We start from the raw sequence: 24,485 nt of genomic DNA on the forward strand, positions 1-24,485 counted from the left end.
CCGTGCTCCTAACAACTTCTCTCACTGGCTTCTTCCCTTTGTCTCTTTAAAGGTGTGTCAGAGTGCATCATCATGGGAATTCCAATGAACATAGGAACAGGGCTTTTCAAGCTTCTCCACAAAGCTGACAAGGACCCAGACCCACCTAAAAGACCGTTGATATTTGACAGTACTGAATTTCATATCCCAATAGTTACGTAGCAGGAAATGCAGGGACCGCTGTTGGATACTTGGCAAGATATAATGAATGGAATCTGTCAGCTTTGTTTCGGAATCCTTACAGGAGGGCCTGAAGTTCCCTGTAGCTGTTGGTTTATCGAGTCTACAGAGTGAATACTTGGGAATCACCTAAAAATGAACATCATGCAACACAGGAAAATTGTTGCCGTACAAAGAGGGACTTGGTAAAAGAATATATTTTGAGGGGCTGCTAAAACGAATGTGTTTTTAGTGTGCAAAGCATTTTTTTTAAAATAATCATGCCCGTGGTTTCTCCATGGGCGTGAGAATTTGTTAATGGTATTTATAGATTTAAAATGTTGAAGTTATCAAGAATTGAAAATGACACTTGATCGGACTAAGAGTTGATTGAATTAGTCAGTGGGTATAACCGTATTGTATTCTATTTTAAGTTTCTACGGTTTAAATCTGGGCAGATTATGATGCTAACTGACCAATACCTTGTGTGGAAGTAATCCATCAAGATTGACATTGCAATGTAATTATGCAATGAATATATTACCGCCATTGAGTATTGTTACTACACTGGACTATCAGCATTACCAACTTCACCTTTGACTGGCTGTGGCCAGATTTTAAAGGAACATTTGGGAAGCGCTGGTCATGTAACTAGGTTATGCCGTTCTTGCGAATAAAGGCAATCTGTTTTTTTTTAAATGAGTATTTTGTATTGCTGAAGTGTGCAACAGAAATGACAATTGCAATTGCAAAAGTACCCTTTTGGAATTACTACATAATGGATTTGCCACCGTAAAAAGAAAATCCCCTTCAACGTCCAAAATATTAGATTCTATTATCTTGTGCGTTAATAAATAAACGACCTGCCCTGTTTGAGGGAGGGGACAGGGGCCAACGGAATCACTTGAGGCGCAAGCGCTCTGTAGGAAAGTCTCGCCACAAGTCAGTTAATTTAAGTTCTTCCCCCCTCCCCCCCCCCCGCCCTCAGTTATCAGTCTTGAATTTTCTATCGGGTACTTCTACAGAATTCATTTCAGTGCAAGTTCCGTTTGCAGATTGTTCAGGGTGCGGGAGGGAGTCATTTTCTGCAAACCTCCCCAACCTCCCTCATTCCTCCCCTTGTCTGCTTAAATTTTGTTTGCGGAATATGACACTACCACCAGCACCAGCAGCTTCTAGCTGTCACAGAAAACGATAATTTAATGTTTCATTCCAGGCAGTGGCTATTTAATTGTGGAGGACATTAAAGCCAAAATCCACTATCAAGCAAGCCCAAACATGCATTTCCCAGCAAGAGAATACTGTGCTTAACTCTACTCTAGGGTGCCTCTCTGCAGTGGTAGGGACAAGCAGGCAGAAGATACTTCCAACTTACAGATGCAGTTAATTTCAAGATGCAGAAGCCACTGTCTGATTTCCTTCAATATAATTGGTTCATGTTAATGGTCTAATGCTTCTTTTCCCTCCCTACATTGCAGTTTTTCACAAGGAGGCAGAATTAATCTAAATTTAATAAGCCATCCTATCATAATACCATGTCGTAAGTGTGCCCACTTTTTGCAACAAAACAAAAATTGCAGCCACTGAAGGTCGCCCTGTTCATTTGGTCTAAAGTCATGGTGTCAGAATTGAAATGTTAGCGGCTGATGGCCGAGGGTCTTCTATGTGAATTCCTGCAGTCGTTGTGGCGAGCAGCTTCCTACATCACATCCGAGGATAGTTGAAAGTCAATCACATTGAGTTGCATTAAGGTCAGGTCAGGCCAGGCAACAATGGCAAATTTGCTTCTCTAACTCGGCGAATGAGTCACTTTTAAAACACCAACCTTTACTGCTTCTAGATTTTTTAAATGAATTTAATTTTTACGGCGGCCATGGTAGGATTAAAATGTGTGTTCACTAGATGAATAGCCCAGGCTTTTCATAGAAGTTTACAGCACGAAAACAGGCCCTTCAGCCCAACTTGTAATAATAATAGTCTTTATTAGTGTCACAATAGGCTTACATTAACACTGCAATGACGATATTGTGAAAATCCCCTAGTCGCCACATTCCGGCGCCTGTTCGGGTACACAGGGAGAATTCGGAATGTTAAATTCACCTAACGCACATCTTTCGGGACTTGTGACTTGCAGACATGGTGAGAATGTGCGGACTCTGCACAGACAATGGCCCAAGTGGGAATCGGACCTGGGACCCTGGTGCTATGAAGCAACTGTGCTAACTACTGTGCCACCCAGTTTTTAACCACCAAGCTAGTCCCAATTGCCTGCATTTGGCCCATAATCCCTCTATACCCTCTATAACTGTCTAAATGGTTAAAGGACAAAATTATACCCGCCTCTACTACTGCCTCTGGCAGCTCGTTCCAGACAGACTTTTGGCTACAGAGTTGCAGCTAAAGCATCGCTTCTGGATTACCAGCCCATTAATGTAAGCCACTACACCAGCTGTGGGCAAAAGAAACTCTGTTTAACCACAGCGCTTATCCTGTTAAATATGCATTTATTTCAGCGTTAGACATTTCTGAATTTGCCACCACGTGTTTTCTATTTTGGGCACTTGTCCCTCAGATGGCATCACAGCCATGAAGTGTGATTTAAATAATGACGTTGCTATTTCCAGGTACATGCAGTGGCAGGAAAATAAAATTACACCTGGTATTAAATACTACTTAATAGGCTCTGCCAAATATAAAGCTTGTTCTTTCTACTAGTCTGAATGGACCTGGTACTGCCTCAAAGGGAGCAAAACTGGACCCAGCTTCCTGCTGTGAAGTAATCATTCTGCTTTATAAAGTGGCATGTGGAAGCAAGATTGCATTGAAGTGAGACTTCAATCAGCTCACTATGTCCTGGCAGGTGAGAAGTAGAATACCCTGTTAAAAAGAAAATAGCTTTCAAACGTGTGAGGGAAACTGCTGCAAATAGTGTGACACCTTTACATTGTTGATAAGACTCCTACCCTGGGTGGCGCTGCAAAGATTGACACAAACCTCAGTGAATTCTGTTAAACTAACCACTTGGAACTTCCCCTCCTCCAAACTAGCTTTCAGAAAAGAAATTGCAAAAAACAGCAGTGTTTTTTTTCTTGTTCTCTCTCTCTGGCCCTCCTTTCCTGAAAGAAAGGCAGAGTACGCAGTTCAGTCAACGTGGAGGCCAGCCCAGACAAAGTGCTAGTCAAGACAGTGAAGAGAATGGCATGCACAGGACTTAACATCAGGCAAGTTAGGAGACAAAGTTGGAATGACTATGATCCTGGTTTAGAAACCCCAACATTGGGAGTTCAGATGCCACCAGAGAGATAATAGATAGGTTATAGGGTGATACTGGACAAATAACCAGGACACTGGACGACTGGTTCACTGATCTCCTTTAGGGAATGGATCAAGCCATCTCATTGGGCCTGTGCGCCCTCTGATATAGGGTGGAAAAATATACTGCTTCCAGAGAGAAAAAAATCACCCACGTTAAGGCAACTAGGATAAAAAGTTTAGACAAAGTAAAATGAGAAATAAAAATTCACAACTGGAAATTCAAAAAGATTACCATCTTAGTTGTATCTTTATGTTCTAAACACACATTCCAGGCCAATTTATAAAGATAGATCTTTATTATAAAAAAAATCAGTAGAAATAACATTCATGACTTAAAACCTCACGTCAGCTTCAGACTATCAAAATACTTCTGCAACTTGGCTTCAAGTGCAAGAAACCCAGTTAGATATCGGTTTCCCATTGTAATCTCATGAGAGCTCAGGATTTATTCCCACTTTTTCCTCTCTGGTACCACCTTTCTGTTTGGAATGCCATTCTGAGTGTGGCTGTTATTAGCTTTTGGCAAAACACATCCTTTCAGTTTCCTCACCATTTTCAAAAAACAGTAACAAAGTAAAATTATACATACAATAAACACAGCTACCACATCAAGCATGTAATACTGATAGAAGACCATGTCGTACAGGGTAGGGCGCAGGTGTGCTGCTCCGTCGTGGCGCAGAACATATTCCAGCCAGTAGACCGCACGGTTCACTGGGTGAAGGGGCTGGTCCTGATGCAACCTGGATAAATACATAGCCTGCTTCTTGTACCTGGTAATCAGAGCAAAACTCATTTCAGTGAAACTGTTCTTAAACCGTAACGTTCTGCCAGTGCAACTCTCACCTGTGCCATTGTCACCATCCGGCCGTGAGTATTCCAGGAACACACATTTATCTGATTGACCTCCAAACTTGAGATCATCTAAAATTCTGCTGCCCTTGTTCCAACAGTCAGAATGCACCATTCACTAATCACCCTTGTACTCGTGGCCTACATCAGCTCCCGCAATGTGTCACTTTTCTAAAACATATCCTGGTTTATAAATCGGCCCGTCGCCTCTGGACCTTCCTGGGTTTTCTAAGGTGTGGTCAAACTTTCATTAACTTATTGAGAAAGTATGGTGATGATGATGTGGAAATGCTGGGGTGGGCACATTAAGTAGTCTTACAACACCAGGTTAAAGTCCAACAGGTTTGTTTCGAACCACTAGCTTTCGGAGCGCAGCTCCTTCCTCAGGCGAATGAAGAGGTGGGTTCCAGAAACACCTATACAGACAAAGTCAATGATGCAACTGTGATTATCCCTCTCTCCAGTTGCTCCATCTGGGCCCGTAAAGACTTAATTACCTGCAAAGACACATTCAAAGTATCGTCCTGCATTATTGACTTATATATGTGTTTCTGGAACCCACCTCTTCATTCACCTGAGGAAGGAGCAGTGCTCCAAAAGCCAGTGATTCGAAACAAACCTGTTGGACTTTAACCTGGTGTTGTAAGACCACTTACAATGGAGAATGATTAATTAAACAGCGTAAGTTTAAGAAGCCTTGTATATTGGATTGCACTGCCTAAATAGGATGGTAAATACAGCATCAGTAGGTAGCCTTCAAAGAAAGCAATTTGTTAAAGAGTTGGAGGAAAGTAAACCACATGGATATTTGGGGGTGGGTAGGTCGGTAACTGAGCTGCTTTTCAAAAGAACCAGTGCAGACTCAATGGGCTAAATGGCTGCCTTCTGTAATACCCAGTTCTTACCTTGGATCTGTGGCCACTGCGACAATGGCTCGATAAATATCCTCTTCAGTCATCGTGCTCCAGGTTAGAAAAATCCCCATTCCTTTTGCGTGTATCCTCGTCATGATGTCATAATGGTCTCCAAAGAATGGAACCCCTACCACTGGCACCCCGTGGTAGATGGACTCGTAGATTCCATTGAGGCCCCCATGGCTCAAAAACGCCTTTACATTTCGATGACCTAAAGCCAGAACCAAGTTAAGAAAGTCAGCATTGTAGTGAAATATCAGGCCGAGGGAAAAGCTCTCCTCCGGCATCTACTTCAGTGCATGCTACCACCAACCTCCCGTTTCCAATTAACCACCTTGTTCACTGTATACACCCCAGCATATGCACATGTACTCAACCCCTCAAAATACATTTGTCTAGGGCAGCACGGTGGCACAGTGGTTAGCATTGCTGCCTACGGCGCTGAGGACCTGGATTCGAATCCCGGCCCTGAGTCACTGTCCGTGTGGAGTTTGTACATTCTCCCCATATCTGTGTGGGTTTTGCCCCCACAACCCAAAGATGGGCAGGATAGGTGGATTAGCCACGCTAAATTGCCCCTTAATTGGAAAAAAAATAATTGGGTACTCTAAATTTATTTTTTAAAATACATTTGTCTTTCATCCGAGCGTGTGTCATTAGAGATAGGTTCCCTTGTACGGAAACTGTACTCGGCCTCTGCTTTCAAACTTCAGTCTGGGATCCCAGTTGCCTGCCAAAATACTGATAATTCCAACAGGCCCTTCAAGGTAATTGGGACGATTTCTACGTCACAAACATGTCCGCTTTGAAAATAAGAACACCTGCAAAATGCCAGTTGCTTAGCTGTTTTTAACCCTGTCTTATCATTTCTGGATCAGATTTCTGGAAGATTTTTTAAAACCTAATTCTATATCATTGCTTCAAGATTGTTAACACGTACCCAACAGGTCATTCTGCGGTATCCACTCCATCAGCTTTGTGTTGTTCCCCAACGATCTTGGCTTTTTTCCAAAAAACCTAGGGGTTGAAAAAATATTGTTTGGTCTCATGCAGTCACAGTTCCACAGTACCGACCCCCCGAAAGGGCACCCGACCCAGGCCCACTCCCCTGCCCTATCTCCGTAACCCCATCTAACCTGCACATCTTGGGACATCAAGGGGGTAATTTATCATGGCCAATCCACCTAACCCGCCCATCTTTGGACTGTGGGAGGAAACCGGAGCAGCCGGAGGAAACAGCTTTGGGAAGACCGGGTAATATCACGTGACTAGTAATTCAGAGGCCCACGTTACTGCTCTACAGACATGTTTTCAAATCCCACAAGGCAACTGGTGGAATTGAAATTAGATGTACAAATCTGGAATAGAAAGCTAATCTCAGTAATGGTAACCACCACAACTATCATCGACTGTCACAAAAACCCACCTGGGTCACTAATGCCCTTTAGGGAAGGAATTCTGTCATCCTTACCTGATCTTGCCTACAAGCAACTTTTAGCTGCTCTCTGAAATGTCCTAGCAAGCCACTCAGTGCAAGGTCCATTAGGGGTGGACTATAAATGCAGGCCTGACCAGCGACACCCACATCCCATTAAAGGATAAAAAGGGAAAAGTTTTAAAATCAGCTCGCAGGAAAGCAGTCGACAATACATGGGTCTTGGGAGTTGGGGGGGGGGGGGGGGGGGGGGGGGGGGGGAGGTCTCAGATTCACTAGAATTATACCGGGGCTTTGAGGGTTAAATTACGTGAACAGGTTCCATAAACCTGGCTTACATTCCCTCAGGTGTAGGAGATTGAAGAATGCTCTGATTGAGATGTTGTAAATGTTCAGCGTGCTTACACAAGCTATTTCCTCTGTTAGGGAAGTCGGGAATGATGGGAATTAACCTCAAAATTAACCATCAACGGTGGCCCAGTGGGTTAGCACTGCAGTCTCACGGCGTCGAGGTCCCAGGTTCGATCCCGGCTCTGGGTCACTGTCCGTGTGGAGTTTGCACATTCTCCCTGTGTTTGTGTGGGTTTCGCCCCCACAGCCCAAAGATGTGCCGGCTAGATGGATTGGCCACACTGAATTGCCCCTTAATTGGAAAAAATGAATTGGGTACTCTAAATTTATTGTTAAATAATTAACCATCGATGGGGAAAGTTTCCACACACTGTAGTAGAACTCTGGAAATATTTTGTGTCAGGACAGTTGGAGATGGAGTATGAAGAGATGTGGGGGGGGGGGTGTTAATGGTATTGAGGTACCAATCACAGTCATGATCGAATTGCCCCATGAAGCAGGCTCGAAGGGCTCAATGGCCTACTCTTCCTATGTTCCAAATTTGAAATGTTCCTTCAGTGCAAAATTGGTCTTTAGTTTCTTTCCCCATTGCTTTCCCAATGACAAACTGTGACCATACTGGTCCAGTGCTCAACACTACTATTCCACTTGGTCATTTAAGGTTTGTCATTACCAATCGCATTTATACAATCAACTTCCTTTTAAAAAGATATCCTTTTGAAGTTCTATCCTCTTCATGATTTAACAAATCTCTCATATATATATATGTATACCTACCTCCAGAGGACTCTGTGTGGTAACTGGGCAAAAGCTGCTGCTAGTTTTTCTGTTAAACTATCTGAAAGATATTTAACTCCAGCACCAAATGAAACCACCACAACTCCTTCAGGTGCGTCTTCCACCCAAGTAGCCAGATCCTTGAAATGAAACAGCAAATTAATTTAAAGGGTGACTTCAGATGCCAAGCAGTCTACGTGCACGAGTTGGTTCGGATTTATAATTACACTGTTCCATAGGTTGTGGGTCTCCCCCTGGAAAAAAACTTAACGCCTGCGCACAAAAGTCACTCAGTGCATAACAGAGAGAGCACTGCATTGTCTTTCAGCTGAGTTATTGGGCGCGATTCAGTGGGCTTGAGTTCAAGTCCGCTGAATGGTGCGTTTAGTAAGGTGTTTCCAGGCACCTTCAGTGACAATAAACACCCTGCTATTTAACAGCACTTGCCGTTTTTCTTGGTCTCAGACAGATTCTCTCTGCCGAGGCCACACTCCGAGGGATTTCCTACTGACAAGCGACGGTTGATAGCAGGAAAGGCTCCCCGCAGATCAGGGTGCCATTTTGTCTGGCAGCCCTAACCCTTTTCCTCCTTGGCCCCTCCCCCCATTTTTGTCCCTCCCTCAAACCTTGTGGAGGTCCCCAGGAACCGCCCCCTCATCCCTCCCTCTAATTGGTAAGACCCCCCCAGGCTCAATCCCTGGCACTGCCAGTAATAATAATCTTTACTGTCACAAGTTCGGGTACACAGAGGGAGAATTCAGAATGTCCAAATTACCTAACCTGCACATCTTTTGGGACTTGTGGGAGGAAACAGGAGCACCCGGAGGAAACCCACGCAGACACGGGGAGAACGTGCAGACTCCGCACAGACAGTGACCCAAGCCGGGAATCGAACCTGGGTCCTTGGCGTTTGAAGCAACAGTCCTAACCAATGTGCTACCGTGCTGCCCGTAAGTATGTCTCAGAGGTACCTGGGTACCAAAGGAAGTGCTGGGGAACCCCTTGCCCTATCCCAGACCATTCAGGAGTCTGCCAATATTTTATGCCTCCCAAATGGTCATTTCTAAGTCAACAAACAGAATTCTGGGCATTGTCAGGGGCAGCTCAGTAGTGCAGTGGTTAGCACTGCTGCCTCAAGACATTGAGGACCCGGGTTCGAATCCCGGCCCTGGGTCACTGTCCGTGTGGAGTTTGCACATTCTCCCCGTGTCTGCGTGGGTTTCACCCCCACAACCGCAGGAATCAGTTCTGGGTCCTCTGCTGTTTGTGATTTTCATTAACGACTTGGATGAGGGAGTTGAAGGGTGGGTCAGTAAATTTGCAGATGATACGAAGATTGGTGGAGTTGTGGATAGTGAGGAGGGCTGTTGTCGGCTTCAAAGAGACATAGATAGAATGCAGAGCTGGGCTGAGAAGTGGCAGATGGAGTTTAACCCTGACAAGTGTGAGGTTGTCCATTTTGGAAGGACAAATCTGAATGCGGAATACAGGGTTAATGGTAGGGTTCTTGGCAATGTGGAGGAGCAGAGAGATCTTGGGGTCTATGTTCATAGTTCTTTGAAAGTTGCCACTCAAGTGGATAGAGCTGTGAAGAAGGCCTATGGTGTGCTAGCGTTCATTAGCAGAGGGATTGAATTTAAGAGCCGTGAGGTGATGATGCAGCTGTCCAAAACCTTGGTCAGGCCACATTTGGAGTACTGTGTGCAGTTCTGGTCACCTCATTTTAGGAAGGATGTGGAAGCTTTGGAAAAGGTGCAAAGGAGATTTACCAGGATGTTGCCTGGAATGGAGAGTAGGTCATACGAGGAAAGGTTGAGGGAGCTAGGCCTTTTCTCATTAGAACGGAGAAGGATGAGGGGCGACTTGATAGAGGTTTATTAGATGATCAGGGGAATAGATAGAGTAGACAGTCAGAGACTTTTTCCCCGGGTGGAACACACCATTACAAGGGGACATAAATTTAAGATAAATGGTGGAAGATATAGAGGGGATGTCAGAGGTAGGTTCTTTACCCAGAGAGTAGTGGGGGCATGGAATGCACTGCCTGTGGTAGTAGTTGAGTCGGAAAAGTTAGGGACCTTCAAGCGGCTATTGGATAGGTACTTGGATTAGGGTAGAATAATGGAGTGTAGGTTAACTTCTTAAGGGCAGCACGGTAGCATTGTGGATAGCACAATTGCTTCACAGCTCCAGGGTCCCAAGTTCGATTTCGACTTGGGTCACTGTCTGTGTGGAGTCTGCACATCCTCCCCGTGACTGCGTGGGTTTCCTCCGGGTACTCCGGTTTCCTCCCACAGTCCAAAGATGTGCAGGTTGGGTGGATTGGCCATGAAAAATTGTCCAAAATTCTATGATTAGCCTAGGACAAAAGTTCGGCGCAACATCGTGGGCCGAAGGGCCTGTTCTGTGCTGTATTTCTCTTAAAAAAAAAAACCATAGATGTGCAGGGTAGGTGGATTGGCCACGCTAAATTGCCCCTTAATTGGGGAAAAAAAATGATAGGGTACTCTGAATGTATTTTTTTTAATAGAATTCTGGTCATCGTTATCCATCGCACCCTGCACACCACTCCCCACTCACCCTCCCACTAACGCAAACCCCACTCCAAACAACGTAGACACACAAGCACAAAACGTTCTTCCCACCCCATTTCAGGAAAGCACCAAAATGTGCCAGGACATGTCACTGTTTATATTGTGACTCTCCTCTTGACAGTGTTTTGGAAGCTGACATGATTGGTACCTGTTGGCTGTACACAGCTTCTACCCGTCGTATTAAAGCCCTGTATTAACCCCTCCCTCCCTCTGCCACTGAGCACAACCCTGAAGGGGCATTTAGGGCCATGTGAACAGTACCCCACCCTACCCAAAAAAACTGACAGATGTGCGAGTGAGCAGCTTAATTGCTGCTGCCCACCACTGGCATCTCAGTGAAGGCATCAAAATACCATTTCTTTATATTAAAATCCGGATTACATAGCCCTATTGACCCAGATGTCTTTATTGAGCCTTGCACGGTACAGATATAAAACACAGATGCCAGTTTTATATCTGCTCTGCCACACAGATGCTAATTGCAACACCCTTGGGGACAGACTGTGACTTGTTGGAGGGGCACAGGAAAATGTTCCATTCCGCACCTTCAACATCACATCGTCATTCTAATTATCCACTCTCAATGATTTCCATCCATCGCTTCAAACTGCCTGCTCTCTTGTGTTGTCAATGCTGGGTGCGACTTGCAAGCAATTACTTCAGCAAGCGGGGAGGGGGGGTCGCTTAAAACAACCTCTGATCTAACTGTTGTTGAATGCTCTCCCCAAGTCACATAATGCTGCAGCCCCATTCTCTGCAATCGCCCTGGGAGATAGACACAGCCTACAACAGGGGTGGGCAAACTTTTCCGTGCAAGGGCCACATTCAGAAATTCACAATTTTAAAGGGCCGCATAGTATATTAAGTAAAATAATTACTTCACCCGGTTATGATTCTGGGCGCCTCATATAGAACATAGAACAGTACAGCACAGAACAGGCCCTTCGGCCCTCGATGTTGTGCCGAGCAATGATCACCCTACTCAAGTCAACGTATCCACCCTATACCCGTGAGTAACCCAACAGCCCCCCCCCCCCCCCCCCCCCATTAACCTTTAAAAAAAACAATTTTTTTTTAAAATGTTTATTTTTTTTATTTTACTTTTTTATTTTTTTAATGACTTGGTGGGCCGTATAAAGACCTTTGGCGGGCCGCATGCGGCCCGCGGGCCGTAGTTTGCCCACCCCTGGCCTACAAGATGAATAACTGCTTCTTGCTCACCCACACAAATCAGCTTGATCTCATCTGCACTTCAACCAGCCCTCCCACCAGTGACTGATTGCCACCAGGAACATCACCGCTTCCAATGGATTTATTTTAGCAGTCGATAATCCAAAATGATTCTCAGCTGACAAACCCAAATAAGGAACGCAAAGCATCCAGTGAATCAAAGCTGCATTTCATTGTGCCCACCTACATCAGAAAGTACAGCTGGGATTTCAGTAAAACAAACTGATCTGAGATCATTGTTCTCCAGGGACATTTGTTTGAACAATGAATACACCATGGAGAGGTGACATATATGTAGCTCAGCTGTTGAGTAAAAGGAAAATTGTGATCACACTGCGCTATACTTTATTTATAAATCCAATCACTCCTCAGAAGTGTGGTCTCAGTCTAATGATCGGTACAAGTGCAAAGGCTGCTTCAATATATCTCTTGTAAATTGCCTCTCATTTCCAGATCTGACTCAGGTGCCACCTTGAAATTGTACAAGTATTAACTTGACAAAAGCTGTCCTTTTGCACCAATTGCTGTTTATCTCAGTGACTCACTTAACTGGTCCAAATGAGCAAGTCTCTGATTCACACTAAGTGCTGGGGGGGACATTACCCATTTTCTAATTTGTCGTCCTCTTCCGTGTGGACCTTTGAACCACTTGAATCCATACATCAGCCCCCTTGAATACATTACTGCCGCTGCACTGATTGCCTGGGTTACAGAAACAGTTGGCTCCACACACACACACTGTCACAGCTCTGTGCTGGGTAAACAGTACCTGTGTGTTGGCTGGTTGGCATGGCAACTGCTGTGTGCGTACATACAGCTGACAAAAATACTTTTAAAATGTGTAAATCCATAGAATCGTTAGGAAAATGAAAGCTCTTACAACAACTTGTATTTATATAGCGCCCTTAACATAATAAACTGCGTCCCCTGGTATGTCACCAAGGATGTTAGTCTGCCGGTGCAGACTCGATGGGCTGAATGGCCTCCTTCTGCACTGTACGGATTCTACGATTAGGTCAGATGGCTAAAATCATAGAATTTACAATGCAGGCCATTCGGCCCATCCAGTCTGCACCGGCCATTGGGAAGAGCGCCCTACTTATGCCCACGCCTCCACCCTATCCCCATAACCCAGTAACGCCACCTAACCTTTTGGACACTAAGGGCAATTTAGGACGGCTAACCTAACCTGCACATCTTTGGACATCCGGGTCAATGTTTCAAGGAATGTCTTAAAGCAAGAAGCCAGGCAGAGAGGTTTGGAAAGGGAGGTCCAGAGCTTGGGACTGAAAGCACTGTAAAGAGGTTGAGAGCATCAGTGAACATTACCTTCTTTGGGTCTACTTTGCTGTTCGCTGTGCTCCATGTACGAGTGACCAGTGTTAACCGCGATCAGCTAATTAATGTTATAACCTTGCGGCAATGTTTTCTCAAACTGGCTTGTGTGGCAGACCTCATACCAATACTGACACTCCACCGGGAGCACAGCTTCCACATTCCGGTCCAAGCAGGGACCCCCTGTCCCAACATTATGTTCATTAGCCAAAAAAAAGCAGTGGCGCCATTGGATGAAACAATTATTGGGCCAATTGGAATGATAGGCTAATGACAATCCGGTTCCTTTGTTAAAATAACTTATGGACTCCACTTCTGCTCATGGCAGAGAATTCCATATTGTGTCCAGAGGTCCCGTCCCCGCCCCCCACCCCGATTTTGACTTTATTTCTTTCAGTGCTCTCTCATTACCATGTCAACCAACCAGTGGAAACCTGTTCCTGGAATGTCTTGTTCTTATAGAACATAGAACAGTACAGGCCCTTCGGCCCTCAATGTTGTGCCGAGCCATGATCACCCTACTCAAACCCACGTATCCACCCTATACCCGTAACCCAAACAACCCCCCCTTAACCATACTTTTTATTAGGACACTACGGGCAATTTATCATGGCCAATCCACCTAACCCGCACATCTTTGGACTGTGGGAGGAAACCGGAGCACCCGGAGGAAACCCACGCACACAGGGGGAGGACGTGCAGACTCCACACAGACAGTGACCCAGCCGGGAATCGAACCTGGGACCCTGGAGCTGTGAAGCATTTATGCTAACCACCATGCTACCCTGCTGCCCATGAGGGTTCTTTGAGGGTTGTGGCCAAGGGTGGTGTCATGACCGGTACAGACTTGGAGGGCCGAAGGGCCTGTTGCTGTGTTATTTGTTCTTAGCCCATCGCCATTCATCTTTTAAACATAAATCCTGAAAGTCTCTATCGGATTACCCTCTCAATTCCTGAAGGAAAATCTCAAATTGCTCCCATCTCTTGCTGAATCAACACAGTACCTTTTTCCATAGAATTTACAGTGCAGAAGGAGGCCATTCGGCCCATTGAGTCTGCACCGGCTCTTGGAAAGAGTACCCTACCCAAGCCCACACCTCCACCCTATCCCCATAACCCAGTAACTCCACCCAACACTAAGGGCGATTTTGGACACTAAGGGCAATTTAGTGTGGTCAATCTACCTAGCCTGCACATCTTTGGACTGTGGGACGAAACCGGAGCACCCGGAGGAAACCCACGCAGACACGGGGAGAACATGCAGACTCCGCACAGACAGTGACCCAAGCTGGGAATTGAACCTGGGACCCTGGAGCTGTGAAGCAACTCTGCTAACCACTGTGCTGCCCTTGTTCTTTATATATTTTTTAATATAAATCCACAGTACTCAATTCCTTTTTTTTCCAATTAAGGGGCAATTTAGCGTGGCCAATCCACCTACCCTGCACATCTTTGGGTTGTGGGCACGAAACCCACGCAGACACGGGGAGAATGTGCAAACTCCACACGGAGTGACCCAGAGCTGGGATCGAACCTGGGACCTCGGCGTCGTGAGACTGCAGTGCTAACCACTGTGCCACCGTGCTGCCCTTTATGCTCCGTAAATGGCATCCACCCGTGACTGTTGACCTGAAGCCTTGCTCAGCATTGCTCGCTTTCCTGGTTTGTCTTCTGCATCAATGTAGAGCCAAAAGGTTCTATTTTCAAAATTACCTGTCGACCGTGTTGAGGGAAAAAGGACAGCTCAGGAACCCCAGTGTGTTGCAGGGCTCTCAATTGGGACCACCAGGTTTCCCACTTTTGTCCTCACGCCTTCTCTCTACCTCCCCAAACCACACTAGGGTTCCCTCTGCCCTCACCTTCCACCCCAACAACTTCCATATTTAATGGATCATTTTCCACCACCTGTAGCCACCAAACACATTTTCCCTCCCTTCCCAGTATTCCGAAGGGACAGTCCCCTCTGTAACACCCTGTCCTGCTCCTCAATCACCCGTCCCCTTCCTATCACACCTATCCAGGCTGAAACAGTGATTTACTTGTACTTCTGTCAATCTAGTCTACTGTATTCACTGCTCACAATGTAGTCTCCTCTATGTTGGAGAGGCCATACACGGATTTGGTGACTGCTTTATGGAAAAATCTGTCGTTTTAATTCTTCACCTTGCAGGCCGGCATTTGGCACAGTGGTTAGCACTGGGACTGCGCCGCTGAGGACCCGGGTTCGAATCCCGGCTCTGGGTCACTGTCCGTGTGGAGTTTGCACATTCTCCCCGTGTCTGCGTGGGTCTCACCCTCACAACCCAAAGATGTGTAGGGTGGGTGGATTGGCCACGCTAAATTGCCCCTTAATTGGGGAAAAAAAAATTGGATCCTCTAAATTTTTTTTAATTCTCCATCTTGCTCCAACGCTGACATCTCTGTCCACGGCCTGCTGCACTGTTCCAGTGAAGCTCAATACCAGCTTGATGAACAGCACTTCGTCTTTCAATTAGGCACTTTATAGCCTTCCAGACTCAACGTTAAGTTCAACAATTCCAGACCGTAAACACTGCACCCCCATTTTGTTTCCCTTTTCTCTGCAAGTTTTGTTTTTTCTCTTAGCTTTGTCCTCCTCCAGTAGTATACCCATTATAGGCACACCTTTTGTTTCTTTTCTTGTCCCATCGCCATTCCCTTTTGGCTTCTTCAGTTCTTCAATCTCTCCTGTCTTCCACTCCATCATAATCCTTCCTTTTTGCGCTTGTCCCACCTCTTGCTCAAAGCCTATTACAGTAAGACTCTGTTTCATCAGCCCACTTGACGTCGTTTTAATGGAAACAGAAAATAGGAGAAGTAAGACCTCGGGAGCCTGCTCCGCCATTCATTATGATCATGGTTGATCATCCAACTCACTCCTGTTCCCACGTTCCTGCCGCCCATATCCTTTAGATGCATCTCTTGGGGCTAAAGGGTTCAAAGTCCATTGCTTTAATGTCAGAGGTAGGTTCTTTACTCAGAGAGTAGTACGGGGGTGGAATGCCCTGCCTGCAACAGTAGTGGACTTGCCAACACTAAGGACATTCAAATGGTCATTGGATAGACATATGGATGATAAGGGAATAGTATAGATGGAGTTAGAGTGGTTTCACAGGTCGGCGCAACATCGAGGGCTGAAGGGCCTGTACTGCGCTGTAATGTTCTATGTTAATAAAGAATTGACAAATATATCCCTTCCTGTTCTGTAGTCCGCATGAGTTTAGTACCTTTACCCAGGCACTTCCACTCCCACTCTGAGTGACTCAGTGATAAAGTCCCTCTCCCCACCAACTCCCAAAACCCCCCTCCCCCAGTTCCACCCCATTCTTCCCGATGTCTGTTACCACCGCTGAAGAATTCTTCAACAACTCCTCATCTCCTGATTCCCAATTCTGCTCTCAACTGTATCACTGAGACTTCAGCTGCTACCTGCATGAGCAAACACCTGCACTAGATGGAGCCTGGACAATCCAAAACAATGGGAGTGCAAATTTTTTTAATGACATTTACTGTGTATTTTACTTTTTTTTATTTTAGGAATGTAAAGCATTTCAATTTGTAATGTTCTTTCTGCTGAGGAAGGTCTTGAAGTGCCTAACTATACGTCCTGTATTCCGTGGTTTTTATTTTATGTTGCAAATTATTTCAGGAACGCACCCGCACAAAATGTCCAAAGGAACCTTGACTCAGCTTTTAACGGATTCACTTGTTGCACATGGAATCCTTACAGTGCAGAAGGAGGCCATTCAGCTCATCGATGCTGCAAAAAGAGCACCCCCCCCCCTCCTTAACCCACCTAACCTTTCAGACACTAAGAGGCAATTTAGCACGGCCAATCCACCTCACCTGCACATCTTTGGGACCGTGGGAGGAAACCCACGGGGAGAATGTACAAACTCCACACATACAGCCACCCGAGGCCGGAATCGAACCCAGGTCCCTGGCGCCGTTCGATAGCAGTGCTAACCACTGTGCTTTCCCTAGTGCTGTGAAGCAGTGGTGCTAACCCCCTTGCCACCCTACATCAAATTTTCCGCTGCTCGGCCATAACCAAGAGACCGTACATCTCCAACTTTCCCAGCTCTGGAGAAAGGTCGGCGACCTGAAACTTTAACCCCATTTCTCCCTCCATTAGGTGCTGCCCAACCTGCTGAATGTTTTTACTCCCGCTCTCCTGCCCCCTGCCAACTTTCACAATCCTCCATGCCTCTCCAATGGAGTAATGTTTCACACTGCTCCTCCAGTTCCTACACGCAGATCATTTGTGTATCCAGTAAACAAGATGCACACTCCAATAAACACCACCTGCTCATTTCCTGTGCCTACGTTCTCAGGTAATACTGGTTTACAAAAGCTCTATGCGCCTTCATTTTCCTACTTTAGAATCAGACGATCAGGTGACCTGCACGGGTGTGGGGGGGGTTTGTGGCATCTGTGAACGCATCAAACATCAATGTGCCCATCCCCGTGAGGAACTCATGAGAATTGAATCTCATCAGATGCACCCCCACCCCACCCCCCCCTACCCCCAATTCTCCAGAGTAAAGAATCCTGGCCTCACCTCAAGACTTGCTGTGCTTTCCTCGCTTCTGATAACGTTGAGTTCGACAGCTTCAGAGCTGAACCAATGCTCCCATTTTGCCACGAACATTCTGTGATCTCCCTGACGCATCTTTCATGCCTTGTCCAACCCTCACTGCTTTTCGCCATTTAAATCACTCTCATCCACTCATCCTCCACTTTGTTCCCCCCACCACCACCTTTTCCCCTGGCCCTGCTAGTAAACAGTTAAGTCTGTTTCATCTTCTAATTTGGACGCAAATTCAGCAATCTGTTTTTAAAATTACCCAATTATGTTTTTTTTCTCCCCAAATTAAGGGGCAATTTAGCGTGGCCAATCCACCTAACCTGCACATCTTTGGGTTGTGGGGGCGAAACCCACGCAGGCATGGGGGGAAATGTACAAACTACACACCAACGGTGACCCAGGGCCGGGATCGAACCTGGGTCCTCAGCGTCATAGGCAGCAGTGCTAACTGCTGTGCCACCATGCCGCCCGGCAAATTCATCAATCTGAAGGCCTAACTCTTGTTCTCTCTCTCTCCACAGATGCTGCCTGACCTTCTGAGTGTTTCCAGCATTTGGCAGTGCTTCTTTGCTGTTTATTACTCCACTAATCGTTTTCAATCCCTCCCTGGTCTAGTTTCCCCACACACAATCCCACTTGCACTCTTTGCAGGTTGGCTTGGATGTTGGATTAAACAGTTTCCATTGTCAATCATCAGAAGGCTACTTTTTGGTGAAAGACGGTCTTACCTCTGGTAATGGGTTTGCGTGCCTCGTGAGGATCCCTCCCACAAAAGCAATGCTCGGCAGACTAGGTCTGGGAAATTCCAGAGCCACATCGGTGCAGAGGAGAAACATGCTGGAACCCTGGACCACCTCCAACATGGATCTGTAAGGCTTCACGCTGTGTTTTGCCAGAATTGCATCGTATTTTGGAAGGATGGCGCATCTGGTGCCTATTCTGCTGACAATGTAAGTCAAACTATTCCAAGCACGCTCCCAGAAATTCATCCGATCTGTCATTAAGGAGTTAAATTCTGGGACGTACGAGACTGGGGAAGGAGCACCGAGCTCTGCCGGGAACCACAGCCCAGTGGAGAACGTAACGTGCTTGACACCCAGGATTTCGGCGAATACATAACCACACATTTCATTGGGGTCGACCAGCAGCAGATCAAATTTCTCTTCCCTCAGCCGGTCCTCCAGGTCTCGGTTGCCCACCATCTGGTCACAGTTGGCGGTGTAGCTGTCCAAAATTCCAAAGAGTTGCAGCGCTGTTAACTTACCCGAGAAGATATTCTTCATCTTCTCCTGCAGGAAGTCATCGGCCGTTTGGCTGGTGAACATGCCTACATACCGCTGAAACCTGTAGTGAGGAGATTCCACGATCTCGCGGCCTTGTGACGCTACGATGACCACCTCATGCCCCTGCTCGTGCAACGCCTTTGCCAGTGTCTTAAATATCTGCAAATGACTTTCAAACATGATTGGTGGGATGACCATTATCTTGGCGGCCATGGAAGACTTCAAGACGGCCGAGGTCACTATGAAGAGCGGAAGGGTGACAAGCAACAGTTTCATTCTGCAATAAAAGAAAATGAATATTTTATGCCACGCAAGGATTATTTTGGTACAAATATCCAACACAAAATCAATCTAATATGTTAGTGCAGGGTGAGCTTACTTCTTGAGAGAAAAACAGCAGGTCTGGCAGCATCTGGAGAGAGAAACAGTTAACGGTTCGAGTCCGTGTGACTCTTCCTCAGAGCCTGGGTGTGATTCCCAGTCCCATATCAGTTTGGCTTAATTATCTTCTGAATAGGTCAAGCAGTCATGCAGTTGTGTGAAACCACCATTCAAGAATCCAAGAAGGAATCCACCAACACCTGCTCAGGACAATAAGCGTCAATCAAAGGCAGTTTTGCATTTGGAAAATGATCAAAGCAAACCGGTATCGGCTCTTCTATCACTTGCTCTCCTCACTAAGGACAGGGTTACAGTAGAGATAGGAGTTAACGTAGCGAACCTACTTTTTTTTTTCTAAATTTAGAGTACCCAATTCATTTTTTTTCCAATTAAGGGCCAATTTAGCACGGCCAATCCACCTACCCTCAACATCTTTGGGCTGTGGGGGCGAAACCCACACAAACACGGGGAGAATGTGCAAACTCCACACGGACAGTGACCCAGAGCCGGGATGGAACCCGGGACCTCGGCGCCGTGAGGCAGCAGCGCTGACCCACTGTGCCACCACGATGCCCTTTAGCGAACCTACTTTTGACGCCAGCAACTACCATTCCAGAGGACACTATACGACAGGCCGCATACTGTGTGTAGGTGTAAGCCCTTTCGTTATTAAGCAAATTACTGCCTGTCTTCAAACTCTACTTGCAAAGTAACAATTGACTGGTTTACAATGAAAGGTCTCATCACAGCACAACCTCGAAGTGAAGGAAGAGACAGGAGAAAAATTCAAATATGAAATTGGAAGCATCACAACTCAGGCTGTGCGAATCATGGGCTGATGGAACAAGCCTTTAAATACTCAAAGATTTGTCACTGTGTCATCTTTCTTTTCAGCTAAGGCGACACGGTGGCGCAGTGGTTAGCACTGCTGCTCACAGTGACGAGGACCCGGATTCGATCCTGGCCCCGGGTCACTGTCCGTGTGACGTTTGCGCATTCTCCCCGTGTCTGCGTGGGTTTCATTCCCACAACCCAAAGATGTGCAGGTGAGGTAGATTGACCACACTAAGTTGCCCCTTAATTGGAAAAAAATAATTGGATACTCCAAATTTTAAAAAAATCTTTCCCTTCATCTATCACATCCATAAAACGTCATTTTGTGGGTGGTTCAGGTACCATCTGACACACGTGGACCAAGTTTTAAATAAGCCCGATTATAAATGGATTGGTGCGACTCAGACTGTACACACAGATTGGTATACTGAGCTGAAGTAATACAAGGCATACATACAGCACAGAATATACTCCCTTTGCAGGGGATGGTGGAGTAGAATTTGACTTATTTCTTCAACTCCGACCACAGGTGACTGTGTGTAGTTTGTACGTTCTCCCCGTGTACGTGTGGGGTCCCTCTGGGTGTTCAGTCCAAAGATGGGAAGGTTAGGTAGATTGGCCATGCACAGTAGCACAATAGCACAGTAGGTAGCATTGTTACTTCACAGCTCCAGGGTTCAGTTCGATTCCCGGCTCGGGTCACTCTCTGTGTGGAGTCTGCACGTTCTCCCTGTGTCTGTGTGAGTTTCCTCCGGGTGCTCCGGTTTCCTCCCACAAGTCCCGGAAGACGTGCTGTTAGGTGAATTGGACATTCTGAATTCTCCCTCCGTGTGCCCAAACAGGCGCCTGACTGTGGCGACTAGGGGCTTTTCACAGTAACTTAATTGCAATGTTACTGTCAGCCGACTTGTGATAATAAAGATTATTATTTAAAATATTACCCTTAGTGTGTCCAAAGGTGAGTGGAGTTACAGGGATAGGATGTGAGAGTGGGCCTAGGATACTGTTTCGGAACGTTGGTGCAAACTCGATGGGCTGAATGGCCTCCTTCTGCACTGTAGGAATTCGATGATCTCTGGAGCACCCGACGGAAACCCACGCAGACACGAGGAGGACATTTAAACTCCACACAGACAAGAACCCAAGGCCGGAATCGAACCACAGTCCCTGGCACTGTGAGGCACCAGTGCTAATCACTGTGCAAATCATGAATTTTTTTTTTTAAAGTACAAAAGCCAACTATTGGATAATTCTAAAAGCAACCTCAAATGTACATCACTACAGTACAGAGTATGGGTCCATGACAACATCTAACATCTGCTTTAGGCTCCACCCGAGGCGAGATTACCCAGAGCTGGGCCATGAATTTCATCAATGCTTCAACAATAGTTCCTGTGAAGCAAGGATGTCAGGATGCCTCCCTCTTCTTGCCCTATGACTCAATAGTATCTCAAAGACACCCACATTCCCGAGCCTTTATCCATAGCCACTATGATCGAAATCCATCATTTTCAAATGGACAAGCTGCCTTGTAGTGGTCAGTAGTGTCCCCACATAATACTCAAAAGGAATTGCAGCCCAATGTTTGGTCACCCATGGGTATTCCCAGTTGGGGGCAACACACCAGGTCTGCAAAATGGGCCTCAACCTTCCACCCTCAGATGAGATATCTATAAAAGTTACAAGAAAAAGGACACATTGCCGGAGACATTTGAATATTCAGTCCACAATTATAGAATTAGAACTATAGAATCCCTACAGGGCAGGAGGCCATTCGGTCCATCGAGTCTGCACCAACCAGTTGGAAGACATAGGCTCGCTCCCCTGCCCCATCCCTGTAACCCCATCCAACTGGCACATCTTCGGATGCTGCGGGGCAATGTTAGCATGGACAATCCACTTAACCCGCACATCTTTGGACTGTGGGAGGAATCCGGAGCACCCGGAGGAAACCGACGCAGACACGGGGAGAACGTGCAGACTCCGCACAGACACTGACCCAAGGTCAGAATCGAACCCGGGTCCCTGGCACTGATTAGGACACTATTTTATGACAGGCAAAATAAAAAGAATAAATGTTACTATCCCGGGAAGCAGAGCCCGCTAGCATTTATTCATACCATTGCCAAACCCAAATGAGTAATCACGTTCTATTCGTTTCGAAGTAGGCAGAGCCTCATCAGGTTGTGGGAACTTGCTGTACCTAAACTGGGCTGCTCGCTTGCCACTGCAATCCTGGGGTAATTCACAGTTGTGTGAAACACGTTGGGACATTACAGACAGGACGCTGATGGTCCTTTTCACAATACAGATCGTTTAGCAGGGTCCCAGGTTCGATTCCCAGTTTGGGTCGCTGTCTGTGCGGAGTCTGCACGTTCTCCCCGTGTCTACTTGGGGTTCCTCCGGGCGCTCTGCTTTCCTCCCACAAGTCCCGAAAGATGTGCTAGCTGAATGAATCGGACATTCTGAATTCTCTCTCCGCGGACCCGAACAGGCGCCGGAGTGTGGCGACTGGGGGATTTTCACAGTAACTTCACTGCAGTGTTAATGTGACACTAATAAAGATTATTACTGTCATAGATACCAGAGCAGGATCTGAATCTCCCCAGGGGACTTTGTAACTCCCCACCTGCCGCAAGGTGGTCAAAGGAAATTCAATGAATAAGCACCGTGTGGCCTTTCTATTTCCCTGCCCGGGCTGAAAGGGGACACAGGTAGCACCCCCTTCCCCTTTCCTCCCTCCCTCCCTCTGGCAAATTGGAAAGTAACTTTGATAGGGACTGGAGTTTACTGAGCACTGCTCAATGCACTGGATCACAGTGATGTGCCACAGGCAGGCTGTCCCTGAGGGCCATTCTGTTCAGTGTCACATGCCAATGAAACGAACCCCTTCCTGCCCACCGCCGAGCTGTTAAAGCCAGCAGATTGCAAACAATATTATTTCCGCCTCCTCCTCCCCCAGTGGTTGCAGTCTCCCCCCTGGCTGTATGTGGGGCTCCTACCTGCTGTACGCTGCAGACAGACCCAGGAAGCTTCCTCTTTGTTTGGCCCGCGTCCCTCCAGCTAAACTCTGAAGAACTCACACAAGGCGAGCGATCCCTTCACCACTTCCTACTGAAATCGCTCCGCCCTCCCTCCCAACCAGTCCAACAGGAAAAACACTTCTCCTGCCAGCCTCCCAGGACACCTCTGACAATGCTCTCCTCCTGCTTACACCCAGCAGCAATTCAGCCACGCACCACCGGCTGCAAATTCATTGCACTTTAAAAAAATTATAGTTGCGTTTTTTGCACTTTTACCGCAGCGACTTCAGGTTATTTTCACCTGAGACTGATGTAGTTACCCATCTTTAGAAGTTTACAGTTTCAGCAGGGTTTATCTCTCTCTCTCCCCCCCCCCCCCCCCTCCCCCTCACCTGCTCTAACCAACCTCACCTCCTGAACTGGATTAACCAATGCTGATTTCCAATTCCCCAAGTCAGCAGCACTTCCAAATTTAAAAAAAATAAATAATTCATTTATTTGTTGCTCTTCTCTTTGCAAACAACCCGATTAGGAGCAGGAGTAGTCCATTCAGCCCCTCTAGTCTATTCCAGCAGTCAACAAGATCATGGCTGGCCTGATTATGGCCACAGTGCTGCCTCCCCCGAATATCTTTGGACCCTTGACTCACAAGGGAATCAATACACCCTAGGCCTTAAACATATTCAGAGATCCAAGGCCTGTTAAGGCAGGAGATTCCAGAGACTCATGATCCTCTCGGAGAACTCCATCTTAAATGGGTGACCCTCTTATTTTTAAACTGTGTCTCCTGGTTCTGGTCTCTCCCCCACGTGGGGAAACATCCGCTCTGCATCCACCCTGCTACGGTCCCATAGTCTCAGGGTCTCATGTTTTAAATTCTGGCTGATGGCATAGCTTACTTGAAGAGCTGGACCAGGCATGATCGGCCACATACATTCTTACAGGAGACTCTGTTCAAATATTTACCCTTTTGAATTACTCTAACACCAGTTTTATTCAATGTTGGAAACCCCAAAGAGTGTTTTCCCAATGAGGCCTACTTCTGGGTCAGGAGCCTGAGACTAAATTTTCATTATGGGGCAGCACTGCAGTCTCACGACACCGAGGTCCCAGGTTCGATCCCGGCTATGGGTCACTGTCTGTGTGGAGTTGGCACATTCTCCCCGTGTTTGCGTGGGTTTTGCCCCCCACAACCCAAAGGTGTGCAGGGTAGGTGGATTGTGGCCCCGCTAAACTGCCCCTTAATTGGAAAAAAATGAATTGGGTACTCTAAATTTATATATTTTTTTAAAATTTCATTATCTGGTTGAAGTTTCAATTCCTGATTTGCCTTTCATTAGTCTCTCATAACCGTGGT

General features: G+C 46.5%; 2 protein-coding genes across 4 annotated transcripts in view; one reads left to right on the plus strand and one right to left on the minus strand.

The window, feature by feature from the left end:
- polr3a (polymerase (RNA) III (DNA directed) polypeptide A) overlaps positions 1-897 on the plus strand; it is a 60,117-nt gene extending 59,220 nt beyond the window's left edge. Inside the window, exon 31 of the mRNA XM_038782902.1 lies at positions 53-897. Coding sequence (XP_038638830.1) covers positions 53-201 — 149 coding nt within the window. The 3' untranslated portion in view covers positions 202-897. The remainder of the gene's footprint in view (positions 1-52) is intronic.
- A 2,381-nt stretch (positions 898-3,278) lies between these two features.
- Positions 3,279-23,241, minus strand: LOC119956149 (2-hydroxyacylsphingosine 1-beta-galactosyltransferase-like). Of its 3 annotated transcripts, XM_038783061.1 has the most exons (7): positions 23,108-23,234; positions 19,270-19,471; positions 18,336-19,167; positions 7,843-7,982; positions 6,220-6,296; positions 5,271-5,490; positions 3,959-4,286 (listed from the first exon to the last, which is right to left on the minus strand). In XM_038783061.1, the coding sequence occupies exons 3-7, from the start codon at positions 19,164-19,166 to the stop codon at positions 3,959-3,961; spliced, it is 1,596 nt and encodes a 531-aa protein (XP_038638989.1). In that variant the 5' UTR covers position 19,167; positions 19,270-19,471; positions 23,108-23,234. The 3 variants fall into 3 exon arrangements, with proteins under 3 accessions (XP_038638990.1, XP_038638989.1, XP_038638988.1); XM_038783060.1 differs by lacking the exon at positions 19,270-19,471 and having other exon boundaries at positions 23,108-23,241; XM_038783062.1 differs by lacking the exons at positions 19,270-19,471; positions 23,108-23,234 and having other exon boundaries at positions 3,279-4,286; positions 18,336-19,166.
- Between the last annotated feature and the right edge of the window lie 1,244 nt (positions 23,242-24,485).

The sequence above is a fragment of the Scyliorhinus canicula genome, chromosome 22 (assembly GCF_902713615.1).
Source record: "Scyliorhinus canicula chromosome 22, sScyCan1.1, whole genome shotgun sequence".
In the NCBI taxonomy this organism is placed as follows: domain Eukaryota; kingdom Metazoa; phylum Chordata; class Chondrichthyes; order Carcharhiniformes; family Scyliorhinidae; genus Scyliorhinus; species Scyliorhinus canicula.